Source organism: Rhinatrema bivittatum, chromosome 1 (genome assembly GCF_901001135.1).
Source record: "Rhinatrema bivittatum chromosome 1, aRhiBiv1.1, whole genome shotgun sequence".
NCBI lineage: Eukaryota > Metazoa > Chordata > Amphibia > Gymnophiona > Rhinatrematidae > Rhinatrema > Rhinatrema bivittatum.
The window spans coordinates 655692374-655711380 of record NC_042615.1 but is presented as its reverse complement, the minus strand read 5'-3'; the positions used below and the strand labels follow the sequence as shown (position 1 = coordinate 655711380).

Sequence of the window (19007 nt, the reverse complement as noted above, 5' to 3'; positions counted from 1 at the left end):
GCTGTGCTGCAGTGAGGGGAGAATTTCAAAGGCTCCAGTCCCCACCAATAAAGGCTGAGGAATGGCTTTTGAATAGATTTGTCAAGGCAACCCCACTGTTATGGGACCAAGGAGAACAGGAACAACATAAAGGAAGGGTTGCTGTATAAGATTAGAAAGTGAAGTTCACAAAGCATGGCAGATTTTCATATAAAAAAAACAGTAGATCAATGAAACTAACTGTGTGAAAAAAAATAGGAAAACAAACACATCATCAAGTAATGTTCTTTAATGTTACCTTAAATTTAAAAATGTTTATGATAAAAGAAAAATATATACGTTCAGAGCTACTTTAAGATTTTAAATGTTCAGAATTTGGAAATATGTAGTGTTAATTTTAATAAACAGATCAATATGAAATGTAATTTAAAACTGCAGAAATTATGAGACAAAGAGATTGCTTTATTGATTATCACATCTATTTTAAATAAGTAAAATCAGTACTAGGACAGTCTCTATTCTGAGTCCTAGAAAATGAAGCAGATTAGCACACAATTAACACATCTTTTATATGCAATGTGACAACTGTCTGTAATAAGTAAGTATTCTCAAAAGCAGTGTCAAGATATGTAAATGACTGACTTGCTTTATCATTCAGCATGGCTCCTAATAAATTAAAAAACCATGACTTCTATGGTTACTAAAAATAGGTTTCCAAAGATACAAGTGAGATAGGCATCAATGAAGATCCACATTTTTTTTTTTAACAATTCAGTCTTTCAATAATGACAGCAATTAGTAGTGCAGACAAGCAATGATTAATTATATATTTGAAATATTCAATCTGTCAACACTGAAAAGTTGCAAAATCTTAGATATAACTGAATTGTTAGGTCATTTTCATTGCCACCCATCTGCACCAACATTTAAATCTGTTGATCATTATTCATATACTATAATGATTTGCTTTTAAATGCAGAAGAGGCATATAGCAAGTCTGCATACCTGTAGCCAGCAGGATGAATTCACTATTTTGCGTGGGTGACGTCATCCAATGGTACAAACAGAGACTTAGCTCTCAGGAGCTCAGTAAAGATTTTACTGAGCATGCGTGGGAGTTCCCACACACGCACACTGCCTTGTGAGCTTGTAAGGGAGCAAACAGAAAGCCTTCCCAAAATACCTTAAAAGACTAGCCACAGCTATCTGGCCTGGTCATTCTTAAGAAGCAGCCTAGGCAAGGGATTCTGGTCAGAGGGAATCTCCTTTCACCAAGAGATAAAAAGACACGGATCAGAAGGATAAAGTCAGAGGTTGACCTTATTCCAAAATTTTTATGTTTAATTGCTGCTTGGACTGCTGAGGTAAGCAGTTTTTCATTTATTTTTGTGTATTTTGTGAAGAACTGGCCAGAGTGCCACCTTTCTGTCCTCCAGCCTGTTTTCCAAATTGTGGCCACTCCCAAGCTACCATATATGGTGGTAGCCATGGGATTTTCTGGACTAAGCATGAAGCACAGGCAGGAACCCACACCCACAAGAAAAAAAATAATCAGAGCAATTTATTTTCTTTCCTCTTTCATTTTTTTCCTGGGGCCTGGCTGATCCGGAAGCTGTTAGTCCAGTTACAGCAGGTAAACAGTAGTCCCATCTTGAGCACCTAGGGACCATTAAGTTAGTAAGTGCCAAACAGGCTGAGTTTTTTTTTTTCTTTTCCTTTCCCTTCCAGAGAACATGAAATTTCTATTGTCTGCCTGAATAGCGAAGTATCTTTAAAGGGAAAATGGAACAAATACTGCAGGCCCTTGCAGCAGCAACTACAGATGGTGATACAAAGTCAGAGGACCTAGCAGCAGGCACTGCAAGAACAAGTTTCCCAACAGCAAATGCTTGTAACTCAGATAGCACAGTCGGTTCAAACTGCCGTGACTAGGCCATCTCCTTTGCCACTGGTAAAATTCAAGATGACTGCAGAAAACTACCTCAATTGCTTTCTAAGAATTTTTAAAAGAACAGCTCAACTGATAAGCTGGCTAGAAGTTACAAAGACTGACTATTTGAGCAACCTATTTACAAGCAGCAGTCAGGCTGCCTTTCAGGCCGTCAACCCAGATGGCACGGCCATGTATGTGGAAGTCAAAGCAGCTGTCTAACATAAAATAAGATATGCCATACTGGGTCAGACCAAGGGTCCATCAAGCCCAGTATCCTGTCTCCAACAGTGGCCAATCCAAGTCACAAGTACCCAGACATTAAATAGATCCCAAGTTACTAATGCCGGCAAGAAGCAGTCGCTATTCCCTATTGATTAATAGCAGTTTATGGACTTCTCCTCCAGGAACTTATCCAAACTTTTTTTAAAACCAGCAACACTAACTGCCTTAACCACATCCTCTAGCAATGAATTCCAGAGCTTAATTATGCATTGAGTGAAAACAAATGTCCTGATTGTTTTAAATGTGCTACCTGCTAACTTCATGGAGTGCCCCCTAGTCCTTATATTATCTGAAAGAGTAAGTGACAGTTTCACATTTACCCATTCAAGCCCTTTCATGATTTTGTAGACCTCTATCATACCCCCACTCAGTCATTTCTTCTCCAAGCTGAACAGCCCTAACATCTTTAGCCTTTCTTCATAGAGGAGCCTTTCCATGCCCTTTACCATTTTGATCGCCCTTCTCTGTACTTTCTCCAGTGCAACGATCTCTTTTATGAGATGAAGTGACCAGAACGCAAACAGTTTTCAAGGTGCAGTCTAACCATTGAGCGATTCAGAGGCATTATGACATCCTCCATTTTATTTGCCTTTCCCTTTCTAATAAATCCTAACATTATTTGCTTTTTTGACTGCCATAGCATACTGAGTTGATGATTTCAATGTAATATCAACTATGATGCCCCAATCTTTTTCCTGGGTGGTTATTCCTAAAATGGAGCCTAATATCATGTAGCTACAGCATGAGTTATTTTTTCCAATATGCATCACCTTACACTTGTCCACATTATATTTCATTTGACATATGGATGCCCAATCTTCCAGCCTTGCAAGCTCCTCCTGCAATTTATTACAATCTGCTTGTGATGGATCTACTCTAAATAATTTTGTGTCATCTGCAAATCTGATCACCTCATGCATCGTACCTCTTTCCAGATCATATATATATATATATATTAAAAAGCATGGGTCCAAGTACAGATCCCTGAGGCACTCCACTGTTTACCTTTTTCCACTGTGAAAACAGACCATTTAATCATATTCTCCATTTCCTATCTTTTAACCAGTTTGCAATCCAGAAAAGAAAATTGCCTTCTATGCCATGACTTTTAAAAATTCTTAAAAGCCTCTCCTGAGGGACTTTGCCAAACACTTTCAGAAAATCCAAATACACCACATCTACTGGTTCACTTTTATCCACTTGCTTATTCACCCCTTCAAAAAATGTAGCAGATTTGTGAGGCTAGGCTTCCTTTGGATAAATCCATGCTGGCTGTGTCCTATTAAATCATGTCCATATATATGTTCTGCGATTTTATTCTTTTTAATAGTTTCCATGATTTTTCCCGGCACTGAAGTCAGGCTCACCAGTCTAGTTTCCTGGATCACCTCTGGAGTGCTTTTTATATATCAGGGTTACATTGGCATCCTTCCAGTCTTCGAGTACAACAGATGATTTTAATGATAAATTACTTGTAATGGGTCTAAAATTTCGCTTTTAGTTCTTTTAGAACCCTGGGATATATACCATCCAGTCCAGTGATTTGCTACTTTTTTGTTTGTCAATCTGGTCTACTACAACTTCCAGGTTTACTGTGATTTGGGTCAGTTCATCTGAATCATCACCCGTGAAACAGTCTCTGGAACAGGTATCTCCCCAACGTCCTCCTCAGTAAACATGAAAGCAAAGAATTAATTTAGTCTTTCCAAGATGGCCTTGTCATCTAATGGTGCAACCGACTCCTTTGCAGGCTTCCTGCTTCTGATATGTTTAAAAAAGTTTTTATTAATAGTTTTTGTCTCTATGGCCAACTTCTTTTCAATTTCTCTTCTAGCTTATCTTATCAATGTTTTACATTTAACTTGTCAATGCTTATGCTTTTTCCTATTTTCTTCAGATGGATCCTTCTTATAATTTTTGAAGGAAGATCTTTTGGTTACAAATCTCTTTCACTTCACCTTTTAACTATGCCGGCAGTTATTTGGCCTTCCTTTCATCTTTCTTAATGCGTGGAATACATCTGGACTGCGCTTCTAAGATTTTTTTTTTTTTTTAACAATGTCTACGCCTGTTGTACACTCTTAACTTTTGTAGCTACACCTTTCAGTTTTTTTCTATTTTTCTCATTTTATCAAAGTTTCTATAGAGCCTTGGATTTACTTATTGTTCCCCTTCCAGTCATTAATTCAGATTTCATCTTGTTATGATCACTATTGCCAAGCAATCACACTATCATTACCTCTCTCACCAAATTTATTTATTTGTTTAGTTTTATAAACTGTCATTCGGTTCAGCCATCATAACAGTTTACAAAAATCAAACAGAGAATAAACCATTAAAAAATCCTGCGCTCCACTAAAAATTAGATCTAAAATAGCTCCCTCTTTCGTCAGTTCTGAACCAATTGCTCGAGAAAACTGTCAATTATTCAATCCAGGAACTTTATCTCTCTAGTGTGCCCGATGTTACATTTAGCCAGACAATATTGGGGTAACTGAAATCTCCCATTATTACTGCACAACCAATTTAGTTAGCTTCCCTAATTTCTCTTAGCATTTCATCATCCATGTCATCATTTTTGCCAGGTGTAAGTTGGTATACTCCTACCACTATACTCTTGAGAGAACAGGGTTTACCCCAGAAGTCTATCAGCAACAATTTCAACTAGGAAGCCTCCAACCTGGGGAAAGCCCCCATAGCTTCTTTTACAGGCTTAAGTATATTACTTGGAAGTGGCTATAAGCCAAACTGAAGACCAGAGTCATAATAGCCAAAGCAGTTCTTCTAATGCAATTCCTAGATGGGCTTGATTGGTCTGAGATGCAATGGGGTGTCAGCAACCAAATCTTACCCTAGAGATGGCGCTAGAAGTAGGTGATAACTTTTATGAGGCCCAGATAATGGCTGAGTCCCTGTGACCCCCAGAGAAGCCACTCACCCAGAGTATGGTATGCTGAAATTCTAAGGGCAGAGACCCATGGTGAACCTTAGATCAAGATGGACCCGAGTTTTTCCCTCAGCCATAAGCCTCTAACACACTGCCGTGTTACAATTGTGGTGAGAGGAGCCACTTTGCCTGGCACTGCCCGTGAGCATTATCCTTATGACCCCATATTTCTGTGATTTTGTGGACATTCCCAGTTGGGAGTTCTCAGTTTTTGTGATTCCCATACAACTAAAGGGCTCTGAAACCCAGGCAATAGTGAACTACTGAAATATAAAGACAATCATTCGTAGATCACTGGTTACATGGATACAAATTGATTAGAAGAGACCTATGACCCCTGTGTGTAGCCACGGGGACGAAAAACAGTATCCAACCAGCCAAGTTCAACTGAAACCCAGTGGGACAGACCAGGACAGAAGTTGGAATCCTTCCCTAGCTCTCACATCTGGTGGTGATAGGGTGAGACTACTTGGACTTTGGAGCCTCCTTAAATCTGGTTTCCCTAATCCTGACAGTGGTGAACTGGCATTTTCAGAGATCTTCCCCTTAGAAGATCCAGATCTATGTGTTATAGACTAAGGTACCTAAGTCTCTTAAGCAACGGTGACAGGAAAAATACAACTATTCCACAAACTTAGATGCAGCCATGGAGGGAGGGGGAAGAGTCAGGGAAAGGGCATTGATCCTGTCATGGCACCATAAAAGTTCCCCCTGGCTAAGCGAAGTGTGTGTGGGGGTAGGATGGGGTGAAGAACCTTGGCAACTTTAAGTGAGCCCAAAGGAAGGATGACTCCTTTAAATTTGCACATGAACATATTCAAATGGTGAATGAAAAAGTAGCTCCTGGGGTGAATGATAAAAACCCCGATACCCCTTATTTTATAATGAAAAGGGACCTACTGTATCGTGTAACATAGGGAAGTTTAAAGGGTGAAGTGGTATAGCAGTTCCTGGTTCCCCAAGCTTATCACCATCAGGTGCTAAAACTAGCCCACAGATACCTCCTAGGGGCCACCATGGGGAGGAAAAACCCAAGAAAAAATATTGACCCAATTGTATTGGCCTGGACTGTACCGACAGGTCCAGCTCTATTGCCAGTCCTGCCTCACCAATTAAACAAATCTGTGGGAGCATGGGCACTTCCCATGGTACCAATGCCTATCATTGAGACTCTTTTTAAAAGAGTGCCCATGGCCCTAGTAGGGCCTCTGGAAAGGTTTACCTGAGGGAATAAGTATATCTTAGTGCTCCTTGATCATTCTATGAGATACCCAGTGGCCATACCCTTGCAAAATATGAAGAGTCAATCGGTAGTGACCGACTTGATGGACGTTTTTTCCTTGCTTGGCCTATCCAAGGAAATATTAACTGACCAAGGAACTCTCTGGTGAAATATGAAACAATTCTGCACGTTACTTAGGGTGTGTGACAGCATGTGAAGAAAAATCATGTGTGTGGTATAACAGAGTTTGAGAGTGTATGTGTTCATGATAGCATATGGGAAAGAGAGACAGCATATATGAGAGACAGATTGCACGTGGCAGATAGAGCATGTGTATGTGTGAGCCTGTGTAAGTAAGGGAGTATGTGTGCTTGTTTTGGAGAATGTGTGTGTGAATGTGAGAGGAGAAAATGTGTGCACCCATCTCTCTTTCACAACTGCCAGCACTCAAACAGTTAGTGCTGTTTTGGTATGGAAGGTTTACCACAATTTTATTTATAATTATATTCCACCTTTCAGACACTACAAAGCGGATTACATTCAGGTACTGTGGTTATTTCTCTATCCCCAAAGGGCTTACAATCTAAGAGGTCTATTTACTAAGCTGCAATAAACTCTGTTTATCATGCAATATTTGCATTATATCGCACTATTTAAAAAACTAAATCTACAATTAGCTAGTATGCATGCATCTGCATGCATAAAATTGCATAATGCATACAAAGCAGCTAATGCACACTTAATTTTATGTAAATAAAATAACACAGCTGACTTAGACATTTTTCACCAAATATACAAGTGGTAAACCCAAAAAAACTCCTAAAAAACCCCTTATAACACTTGTTTATAAATTTACTTATTATTCTTTAAATTTTGTAATGTATCTGTTTTGGAGTAGAAGTACTCATATCATAACACTGCAATTGTGCAGATTGAATACACACACCACTTGCATTTTAGTGTATTATTATTAGTGGTATAGTATGGGGCCCTTGATTTATTTACTGTTTAGAAAATTTCAGCCACATTATTTTAGCTACACCTTTTCAGAAATCATTATTCTGGCACGAGAGCATCAGGTCCTTAATGCGAGTCCCAATACTCCATTGTTAGAATTAAAGGGCCAAGCGATCCAATTCAAACCCCCCCCCTCCCCAAAAGTGTAAAAAAAGCAACTGGGGGTCTTACTACACCACCTCATTCATCCCAGAGACCACTAATTGACTGGAGGAGGAGCCTAGTGGTTGGAGCAGTGGGCTATAAACCAGGAGACCAGGGTTCAAGTCCCACTGTCACTCCTTGTGACCTTGTCCAAGTCACTTTACCCTCCATTGCCTCAGGTACAAACTTACAGGTCAATACAGTAAAATGTGGCCGCAGTTACCCTGCTCCTAACCCGCTTTCTACTCACTTTTCTGCCGTGTTAGTCCAACCCGCGATACACTATCCCCTTTACCCCATTCTTACCGCCTCTTTAAATCACCGGGTAACCCCTTCCGCCTGCAGCATGTATATTAGATGTAAATGATCGAATTAGCTATTCCCTCCCATACAGTAATGCGCGCCCCGACTATCGCTTTTTTACCCTGCCGTTTTGCCGCACGTTTAACCTGTTAACTTACCCCAAAAGTGTAAAAAAAGCAACTGGGGGTCTTACTACACCACCTCATTCATCCCAGAGACCACTAATTGACTGGAGGAGTAGCCTAGTGGTTAGAGCAGTGGGCTATAAACCAGGAGACCAGGGTTCAAGTCCCACTGACACTCCTTGTGACCTTGTCCAAGTCACTTTACCCCAGCCCCCGCTCATCTTGTGACCTTGTCCAAGTCACTTTATTCCAGCCCCCGCTCATCTACCCTGGCCGCGTCCATGGGTGCTGGTCTCCGGGGCAGCCCCAGTCCTCTCTCTCCTCCTCCCGAAGCAACGAAAGCGGCAAAAAGCAAAAAAAAAAAAAAGTAGCAACAAAGCGACTTTTTTCTTGCAGCCCTCCTCCGGAGACGGACATCGGCGGAGACAGAGCGCGGCTCCCCTGCCTCCTGGAGGCAGCTGCCGGCGGAGATGGATGCCTGCACGGGCGAAAGCGGCCCCTGTGCGTGCAATTGGGCCGCTCAAGGCGTGACGTCACGACGTTTGGCGTCACGGTATGTGACGTCACGTCTTGAGTGGCTAATTGCATGCACAGGGGCTGCTTTTGCCCGTGCAGGCATCTATCTTCGCCGGCGAGGCTGCTTTCGCCACCGGCGGCCCCCCGGGAGGCAGGGTAGCCGCAGTCCGTCTCCGCCGATGTCCGTCTCCGGAGGAGGGCTGCAAGAAAAGTAAGTCGCTTCGTTGCTTTACACTTTACATGTCGTTTCACCAGTCCTCTCTCCCCCCCTCCCTGCGCCTTGCTTCGGAAGGAGGGGAGAGAGGACTGGCAATCCCGAGCGTAGGAGAACCGTCCACTTCCTGGTACCTGTCATTTCAAATGTCATTTGAAATGACATTTGAAATGACAGATACCAGCGTGTCCATGAAGCGTTAGGCCAGCGCACCCAGGATACTGTATAGCGCTCTATACAGTAAAATGGGTTGCGCGGGCCTAACGCTTCACGGACGCTTCTTGGACGAGGCTTGCATTTGCAAGCTATTTAAATACAGTATCGAGCGGTAGGTGAGCCGGACTGTGCGTGCGGCAACCGCGGGTGCGCCGGGCACTAACGCAGCTCTTCCTACCTCTCCTTACTGTATCGGCCTGTTAGATTGTAAGCTCTCTGGGGATAGGGAAATACCTGCAGTACCTGAATGTAATCTGCTTTGAAGTGCTACAAAAAGTGTATTATTAAAAAAAAATTTTTTTTTCAACTATAAAGTACACTGCATGGCAACATCCTACCCACTCCCCATTATATCAATTCCCCCTCCAGTCCAATATAAGACCCCCGTTAATTGAACCCCCACAGCCCCAGCCGCCCTTTTTCCATTAAAGTGAAAACCAGGTAGGATCTCCCTCACCCAAAAATTACCCTGGTGGGCTAGTGCCCTCACATCTGGCCCTGATGACCTCCCTTTCGGGTAATAGGGGCAAAGGTCAATCAGCACCATTTTGGAAAATGGCGCCAACTGGGCCCAAGGCTAGGAGGCACCCCTCCACTGATCAATGATGCTTTTAAAGATGGGAGTGGTCTGGAATGGGGGACACTAGCCCACCAGGATAATTTTTTTGGGAGAGGGGGAAGGGGGTCACAACCTGGATTTTGCTTTAATAAAAAATGGGGGCAGCTCTTCAGGGGGGGTTAATTAAATGGCTGTCTTGAATTGGACTCAGGGTTTGTTTGATGTAATGGAGAGGGCATGGCATTGCCATGCAGTTTACTTTATATTTTTTTAAACTTTTTTTTTTTCAGGGTTGCCTCAAAAGGTGGCCCTGGGGTAGGTGGGAGGTCTTGCAAGAGCCCTGGTGGCTTTTTTAAAATGTATTTTACATTTTTGGGGTGGGGGAGAGTTGGTGTCATGCTGCATGGTCCTTTAAAGCAATAGCAGCTCCATGTGTAGGGAGCCACCACTGCATGGTTAGAAGGCCCCCAGCTGTGTTCTTTTGTATCATGGGCTTTTTCCATGAGACAAAAGTAAATGGTGATAATGCTATAATATTTTGTTGGAGAGGAGCAAATTATCATGGGAGTGTCCCTCGCCATGATATTTTGGCCCTTCTGCGATTAAATCATGGCTTACTAAACAGATCACTAAATTTGTACAATTCTGGTCGCTGCATCTCAAAAAAGATATAACTGCAATGGAGAAGGTATAGAGAAGGGCGACCAAAATGATAAGGGGAATGGAATAACTCCCCTATGAGGAAAGACTAAAGAGGTTAGGACTTTTCAGCTTGGAGAAGAGACGGCTGAGGGGGGATATGATAGAGGTGTTTAAAATCATGAGAGGTCTAGAACAGGTTGAAGTGAATCGGTTATTTACTCTTTCAAATAATCGAAATACTAGGGGGCACTCCATGAAGTTGGCATGTGGCACATTTAAAACTAATCGGAGAAGGTTCTTTTTTACTCAACGCACAATTAAACTCTGGAATTTGTTGCCAGAGGATGTGGTTAGTGCAGTTAGTATAACTGTGTTTAAAAAAGGATTGGATAAGTTCTTGGAGGAGAAGTCCATTACCTGCTATTAATTTAGTTGACTTAGAAAATAGCCACTGCTATTACTAGCAATAGTAACATGGAATAGACTTAGTTTTCGGGTACTTGCCAGGTTCTTATGGCCTGGATTGGCCACTGTTGGAAACAGGATGCTGGGCTTGATGGACCCTTTGTCTGACCCAGTATGGCATTTTCTTATGTTAAGCAGTACAGGGTGAAGTGACTTGCCCAACGTCACAAGGAGCAACAGCAGGATTTGAACCTTGGCTTTTCTGATTTGCAGCCAAGTTACTCCTCCTCTCCAATTGTAATAGTAATTCAATTTATTCATGGCTTTCTGACGGCCAAGTCGACACCCAAAACATGTGACAATAAGCTTAATAACATTTGGGTACCAAGTGTCCTTATTTTATAGGCTTTTCTGTTTGGCACCACAGAAGGGCATGCAAATATAATATGAATTTCCTTTTTCATGTAAAATCTGTTATTATAAATGTATAATTTTTAACTGTGTGTTGGAAGGTTGGCATGGGGAGGAGTGTCAGGCTCTAAGGTACATCTAGGGCGCCTAATATCCTTGTACCAGCTGTAGCAGTTGATCCAAGCCCTAGCAGCAATAGCAGACAAGAGTGTGCATCCATGATGAAGATCTGTCCTTGAACCCACTTAGTGTAGGCTTCTTGGTTTTTAGCTTCGCCATGGTCTTCAAAATCTTCTGATTTTCTATTTTATTTTATGTTTTCTAGATTTAGAAATTCTGTTTGAGGAGCTGTCAAGGCAGTAGCAGAAAAATTAAAAAGCAACAAGCAAGAACCCTGCTGCAGCAAGGAAATCTTAATGGAATAGTCTTTTATCCTCAGATTATATTTATTCCTTTCTCATTGTTTTTGTTTCTTTTCTTATACAGGGAACTTTGTTTATAATCTTGTTTGGTTAATGTCTCAGGTACAACATATGACTGCTTAGTTCTGTTTATTCTGCTGTTAATTTTTTTATGTGGTAATATCTGTTTTATTTATTTAAAATCTTTTCTATACCGTCGTTAAATTATTTTACCATCACAACGGTTTACAAAAAGGCACCAAGTTGATTAGTATAGCTAACATATACTGATTTATGAAACACAGAAACAGAAGCATGATGGCAGAAAACAACTGTATGGCCTATCTAGTCTGGCCATCCACCCAATTAATTCAGCTTTACAATTCCCATCATTCCCTCAGAGATCCCCTATGTTTATCTCATACTTTCCTGAATTTAGATACTGTTCTTGTCTCCATCGGGAGGCTGTTCTATGCATCCACTACCCTCTCTGTAAAGAGGTATTTCCTAAGATTACTCCTGAGTTTACTCCCTTTCATCTTCATCCTATGATCCCTCATTCTAGAGTCCTTTTTCTATTAAAAGAGGCTTGGCTCCTATGCATGGAAACCTTGGAGTTATTTAAATGTCTCTATCATATCTTCCCTACCTTGCCTTTCCTCTAGGGTATACACATTTAGATCCTTAAATCTGTTTCCATGTGCTTTAGAACGAAGATGACTGACCATTTTGGTAGCTACCCTCTGGACTGCCTTCAACCACTTTATATCCTTTTGAAAGTGGGGCCTCCAAAATTGTACAGGGTATTCCAAATAAGGTCTGACCAGGGACCTATACAGGGGCAACGTTACCTCCCTTTTTCTGCTGACATTCCTCTCCCTATGCAAAGAAGCATCTTCCTGGCTTTTCTCCTCATTTTATCCACATGTTTGTGGATAAAATGTACTTGCCATAAACTGGTGGGGTATAAAATATTTAAATAAGTAAACTGATAGGAGCACTGGGCCCCAGAAAGCAGAAAGAAACCTAAGAGAGACTGGGAAAAGTTTGAGTGATAGCTCAGACAAAAAGAATGAAGGCTTTACGAGGTAGTGGGCACAAGTGAGAACTCCTGCGCATGCTCAATAAACTTTTTACTGAGCTTTGAAGGGTTGAACACATGATTCATATACGTGTAATGACTAATTCAAACCTGCTTGTCAATGAAGAACTGATTGAATTATCATCCTGGGGAATAGGAGTTTGTAGTTTTAAATTAAATGCTTTTCTAAGATTTTATAAAAATAATTTAATTAAAAAAGATGGGATTTATCTAACTGATCCCAAGACAACACATTTTTTTTATATTGCTAGCATTTATTTCAGAGTTGGCAGATTGTGTCATAGGCAATTCCTGTGCCCTTAAGTCATAGTCTATAAAATTCTAAAATTAAAGCAGAAATTGTTAGTCCATAAAACAGGGGGTCTCTCCAAACTACAGCCCACAGGCCACAGCCCATAAAGCTTGTCTTTCTGACCTGCCATGCTTTACATCAACATGGCTGGATATGGCCCTGGAGGAATTTGTTTTTTGTTTTTGTGTGTGTAGCAATGGAAGAAAGGTTGGCAGTTTTTTCAGGCCGAGCCAGCAGGGAAGGACTTGCAGATCTGCACCAGAGAAGTGAAATTCTGCAGGGAGACCAGGCCCCACAAGTGGAAGAAGGACCCATAAAGTAAGCCGCTGGTATAGAGGTCAGGCTCAGCCACAAGTAAGAAGCTACAGACCCGTTCCCTCCCCAACTGAGCCACTGGTGGGGAAGCAGGCCCCATCATCAGGATAAAGGCCACTTGTGAAGAGTCCACTGGCAGGGATGCAAGGCCCCGATAGCATAAGATATTAGGAGGTGGTGTAGGAGAGTGAACAGGGGTGGGGTGAGAGGAGAGTGAACAACAAAAATTAGGTGAATTGAGAGGGATGAGGAGGCAATGTATGAGAGTAAGTGAGAGGATAGGAGATGGGTAAGAGGCGAGAAGGGGGATGCAAGGAGTCGGAGTGAGAAGGGGAGAGGGGAGAGGGGAGAGGCGAGGAGGATAAGGGAGGGGAGGGTGTGAGAGGAAATTGGGGTGAAGGGAAGTAGAGAGAAGACAAGAGTGGAGAGATACGAGTGGTAGAAAGTGTGTCAGAAACACACCATCCTTTGATTTACCAACTCTCCTCCCCAACACTCCCTCAAGGGATAGATGTAGATCCTGAGGAAAGGGAGAAGTGGATGATAGGGTTCCTAAAGGTGTGGCAGGGCTGCCAACTTCCTAGAAATATTTTTACTGGCACCCTACCTGCCATACCTCTGTGGAAACCTTGCCTTCTCCATTCCACTGCATTTCAAATCAATGAAGGGGCCTGACTCTAAGGAAGACCTCTTTCTTCACTCCCCCCATGCTCTTCAAATCTCCAAGGGGACTTCCCTTTCTCAGTATTGTCAAATTTCACATGCAGGCCTATGCTTAAAAAGTTTGGAGACCCCTGAAATAAAAGATAATAATATAAAATAATTGTTTTCGGCACACAAACTTAATTGGATTAAACAAAAAGAAAAAAGGAAAAGACTAGAAAAATGTGATGTATGATTCCTGGGCAGACTGGCTGGGCCACTTTGATCTTTATCCGATCTATGTCAAGCATGCTAATCCCTTTGAAAAGTGATCATGGGGATCAATCTAGAAAAACATTTTGAATGCAGAAAGTTCCATCTTTACACATGGAACCTAGAGTCAAACTAGAATTCTTATAAGCACATATTACAACATTACATTCTTTTCTCTTTATAATCAACTCTCTTGGGTTCAAAATGAATTCTCTCTTACTTCAGTCAGAAAAGAAAATGTTTTATGAAACTAAACTACTAAAGGCTTAGGTCACTTCTGCTATCACCCCATTTGCCCTTATGTATAGACAAGAACTATAGGCCACACCAAACTTTGTGCAGTAAATTAGAAAGTTATAAATTGCCACTTCTGTTAGCAGAGACATTTTTCTTTTTAAAAAGTTGTTCCTTAACCCCAAAATCATTTCTAAGGATGTGCTCTGCTGTACATCTTGCATAAATGAATGAGATTGCTATGCAAAGGACACAGAAAATACATTTTGAAAATTCAAATGCCATCTATCAAATTTTATCAAAAAGGAAACCTCACCTCTCGCATCCACTCACGAATAGTTTTACAAGCTTCTTGGTGCCACACATTGTGAACAGAGTCTGTAAGCGCCACAGCAGTGACCTTATTTTTTATATCAGTCTCGCGTTGAATCATCTGTTAAAAATGGCAGTAATTAATGTTTTTTAAGCTGAAAGTATATGCACTATCAAAAATCAAATTGAAAAGTGAATGACTAATTATTGCCTGGTACAAATAAAAGCATTAACAAATAAAAGTAACCTTCATTCTTTTCTGGAAATGGTTTTAAACTACAGAAGACCTATTATTTTCCATGTGGCTTGGCAATTCTGGGATTAAGTGTATCATAGTGAAAAAATGGAAGAGTCCCTGAAGGCACCTTTTAAAAGTTTCTTTAAGTTCTTATTTCTGTGCTGCAGGGAAGCTGGTACCTCTGGTGCCCTGCAAGCTACTGCCCCTGTGACTATAAGATTGGCCACTATTCAAAAGAAAAACATATTATTACATGCATGACTTGTAAAAACAATTTAATTCAGCTATCAGGCGCACTACCACCAGTGTGTTGAAATTTTGAAAACTCTTGCTGGCATAAGTACATAAAAAAATAATCCCTTTCATTAAAGTCCATCAATTCCTTGTTGCTTTGCAGTAAGTTTTAGAAAAAAAAAAACATTGTGCAAGAAAAATATGCCTATTCTGGCACAATTGTGATCCTACTAAAATCCATAATAGTGTTGCATATATTTTAAGATAAAAAAACAACAAAAAAACTGGAAAGAACAATTATATTTCAACGATTTAAATCCATGATCTGAATGTGTGGAAGATTACAAGGCAATTATAGCAGCCACTAACAAGTTTTCTTTTTTTACAGCAATGTCTTCATTCACAGTTTATAAATGGTATTAAACATTTTTTAATTGATTTTATTAAAATGTTCATGTATATTGTAATTATCTGTTATTGACCACAACTGTTTTCTACACACTGTAAATGTACAATAACATTTATTTCTCAAAAAATGGTGAATTCTTTCCAGATTGTTATGCCTTTAATTAGGCCAAGATCATTATATATATTAGACACATAGTTCCCTTTCTTCAGCTGTGACCCATATAAGACATAAGGAAAGGTGGGCAGTCATAATCAATTCAGACTCTCCCTAGCCCCTTCTCCAATCAGCTGATTGATGCAGCCTCTGCCTTCTGAGTTGGTGTAGACATCCCTTGTGCTTCTTCGCTTGGGTCCAGTGCAACCAAATTCTGTACAAATTCAGCATTCCACAATTGCACAGAATCCCCCCCCAGGAGTAATTGGAACTCGAGAACTGCCATGGGTATGCAAAGCATCAGGCTTCTTAAGGAGTCTATGTCTGGGCAACACTGTGCAGCCTGCCATGCACAAAACAAGGATGCAACAGGCCACAACCATACCAAGTATCAACTGGGCTGCTGCCTCATTGGGGCTGAGTAAACCCTGATGAAAGTCAAATTGCTAGCCATTCTTAGTCAGTAGCCCTGACAGAGGTCAAAGCCCCTCTCCTGCAAACCACTTAGTTTCTCCCTCCTAATTTAACACCATTAGATTTGTGTACTCCTGTTAGAGGACCCTGGTTAGCCCATTAATGGGTTGCTTGTGGCCCCCACCCCCTCCCTAAATAAATGTGGGTTCATGGCAGCCAAGTTGTGAGGAAGACGTTGTTCCTGATGGTATTCTTCAGTTGCCAGCCCAACGAGTCATTGAGTTCATTGCCTTGAAGGTGCATTACCACTATGTGTCTGTGTAGGCCGACACAGACAGCAGCCAGCACAAGGTGGGAATGAGCTGAGCCCAATGTGTGACTCTTCTGCCAGATGCACCATACTTGAACTTCCCTGACTACCATGTACAAGTCAGTGTTTAACTTGTAGGACCTGGCTTGTTTCTCAGCCCTAAACAAGAACAAATATCCCATGAAACACATCATCCATCATTGCTGGCCCTAATCAAGAAGAGCACACAAGGGAGAAGTGGTGGGGTTTAACCAAAAACACTACTAGGGGTGCCATTTGCCTGCTTAACATAGGATGTACTGGAGGCTCTGTGTCACCTATCAATAAGCAGTATGGCACTGGCTGGTATTATGAATGTAGCCACCTCAATTCTAAATTAATGCATGCCAAATAAAGAAAAATCATCCTGCAACCTTTATCACTTTCAGGAACAGCTTAAAACTGAGGTAAATTCAAATTTGCTCAAAGGGAAATGATCCTGGTGGAACAAGAAATGGCATCCACCCTCAGGTTTCACTGTTATATAGTTCCTGCATTTCTGACTTTGACAAATAATTAACCCAACCACTACCAAAAAGACCAATTCACTCTGACCCATCTGAATAACCTTGGACAACTGGAAGCGAAGGGACAGCTTGTCACCAGAAAGGGGAAAAGCATGCTGGATTCCGCACCAGCATTACTCACTGCCACTATTAGCTTGCTAATCTACAGAGCCATAAAGAAGATGAGGAAGAAGATTGTTTTGAAGGCAGCTACCCCAAATGGCACCACTGCAACTACTCCAATATTGACTGGGCAAATGTCACATCAGGAAATGCAGTGATAACATTTCTAGATTAAATAAATGACTACTTCAAGGAGCAGCTGGTCTTGGAACTGATGAGAAAGGGAGAACCTTTAGACCTAATCCTTACTGGAACACAGGATTTAGTGTAAGAAGTAACAGTAATGGGCCACTTGACAACAGTGATCATACTGCAATCAAATTTGACTTAATAACTAGAGGAAGGACATTAGGGAAAACTGCTGCTCTAGCATTTTACTTTCAACAATGGGCGCAGAGCAGAACTAGGGTATTACCCATACAACTCGCCATATAAAAAAAGATATTCTGGTTCTGATGACATCTCAGTAAAAGCAAAACAAACTCTCTTTACTGGCAGGCACAATACCCCTCCTTATGAAAAGACAGCAATTTACCACTAATGCATGTCCTATTGAGGAAACACAACAAATATGATCAATACAAATGCCTACACGCTAGTAAAATACCTCACCTCGGTCACACACCCAGAACTGACCTTCACCAAGTACAGAAAGACCACAAATTATAAATATGGAGACAAACTGGAATGGAAAACCAAAACAGCCACACTGCATGCAGTGTAAACCTGGAGAAATGGAAAAAGAAATATAGCACCTAACATAGTCCCAGGATCTGCAATAATGCACACAAACTAACCCACTCAAAGTTACACCTGCATTATGGAACACACTCAAACAGTAACAACCCTATCTAAGAAAAGGCAACACTACAAATATTTAACCAGGCCCTAAACACTAAATCACCTCCTATTAGGAAAACAGAATAAGCCAAGCTGCTATAGATCCCCACACAGAAATAATTGTAAAACTATACTAATAAGTGTTACAAAACAGAATAACATCCAACAATTAAAAACTCATAAAAATTATTAAAAATTGTCCAAATATCAATAAAATATTTCAAAACACCAGACATATCACATAATACCCAATAATTAAAATGGCAGTCAATCAAGAACAATAAACTTAAAAAGCCACCTTTACTTACCCTCTCCAGCAACTCTCCTAACTCCTTTCCCTTGCAGGCCAATAGCACACACCAGAAGCAACAGTGGCTGCTGAAGCTCTGTCCTCACGGCCCAGTCACTCACACACAGTCTCTGTCTCACACTGACCAGTAAGCTCCCTAACCAGTCTCTCTTCCTCACACACACACACACAAGTCACTTCCCTGACCAGTCTGTCTCTCTCTCTCACACACACACCAGTCACCTACCTGACCAGTCTCTGTCTCACATACACACACACACACCAGTCACCTCCCTGACCAGTCTCTGTCTCACACACCCCAGTCACTTCTCTGACCAGTCTGTCTCTCATACCACACACCAGTCATCTTCCTGACCAGTCTGTCTCTCTCTCACAGAAACACATCACCTCCGACCAGTCTCTCTCACAATCACACACATGCTGCTCTCAATCACACAAATGCTCTTGATCCCATTCTACCACACACCCATAAAGCTGCCTCTCATGCACCCAAGCACTCATTCTACCACACCCATAAAGCTGCCACTCATGCACCCAAGCACCCATTCTACCACACACACACACAAAGCTGCCGCTCATGCATCCAGGCACCCATTCTACCACACATACACACACACACAAAGCTGCCGCTCATGCATCCAGGCACCCATTCTACCACACACACACACAAAGCTGCCACTCATGCACCCATTCTACCCCCCCCCACACACACACAAAGCTGCCACTCACGCACCCCGGCACCCATTCTACCACACACACATACAATGCTGCCACTCACACACGTACACACACAAAAAGCTGCCACTCTCACACACACACACACACAAAGCTGCCGCTCATGCATCCAGGCACCCATTCTACCACACACACACACACACACACACACACACACACACAAAGCTGCCGCTCATGCATCCAGGCACCCATTCTACCACACACACACAC

The 19007-nt window shown here is 41.6% G+C and overlaps 1 protein-coding gene across 2 annotated transcripts in view; it reads right to left on the bottom strand.

Annotated features, from left to right (window-relative positions):
• FAM172A (family with sequence similarity 172 member A) overlaps positions 1 to 19007 on the bottom strand; it is a 907909-nt gene that overhangs the window by 278980 nt on the left and 609922 nt on the right. For both annotated transcript variants that reach the window (XM_029573259.1, XM_029573251.1), the window contains exon 9: positions 14491 to 14607. In XM_029573259.1, the coding sequence (XP_029429119.1) occupies positions 14491 to 14607 (117 nt within the window). The remainder of the gene's footprint in view (positions 1 to 14490; positions 14608 to 19007) is intronic.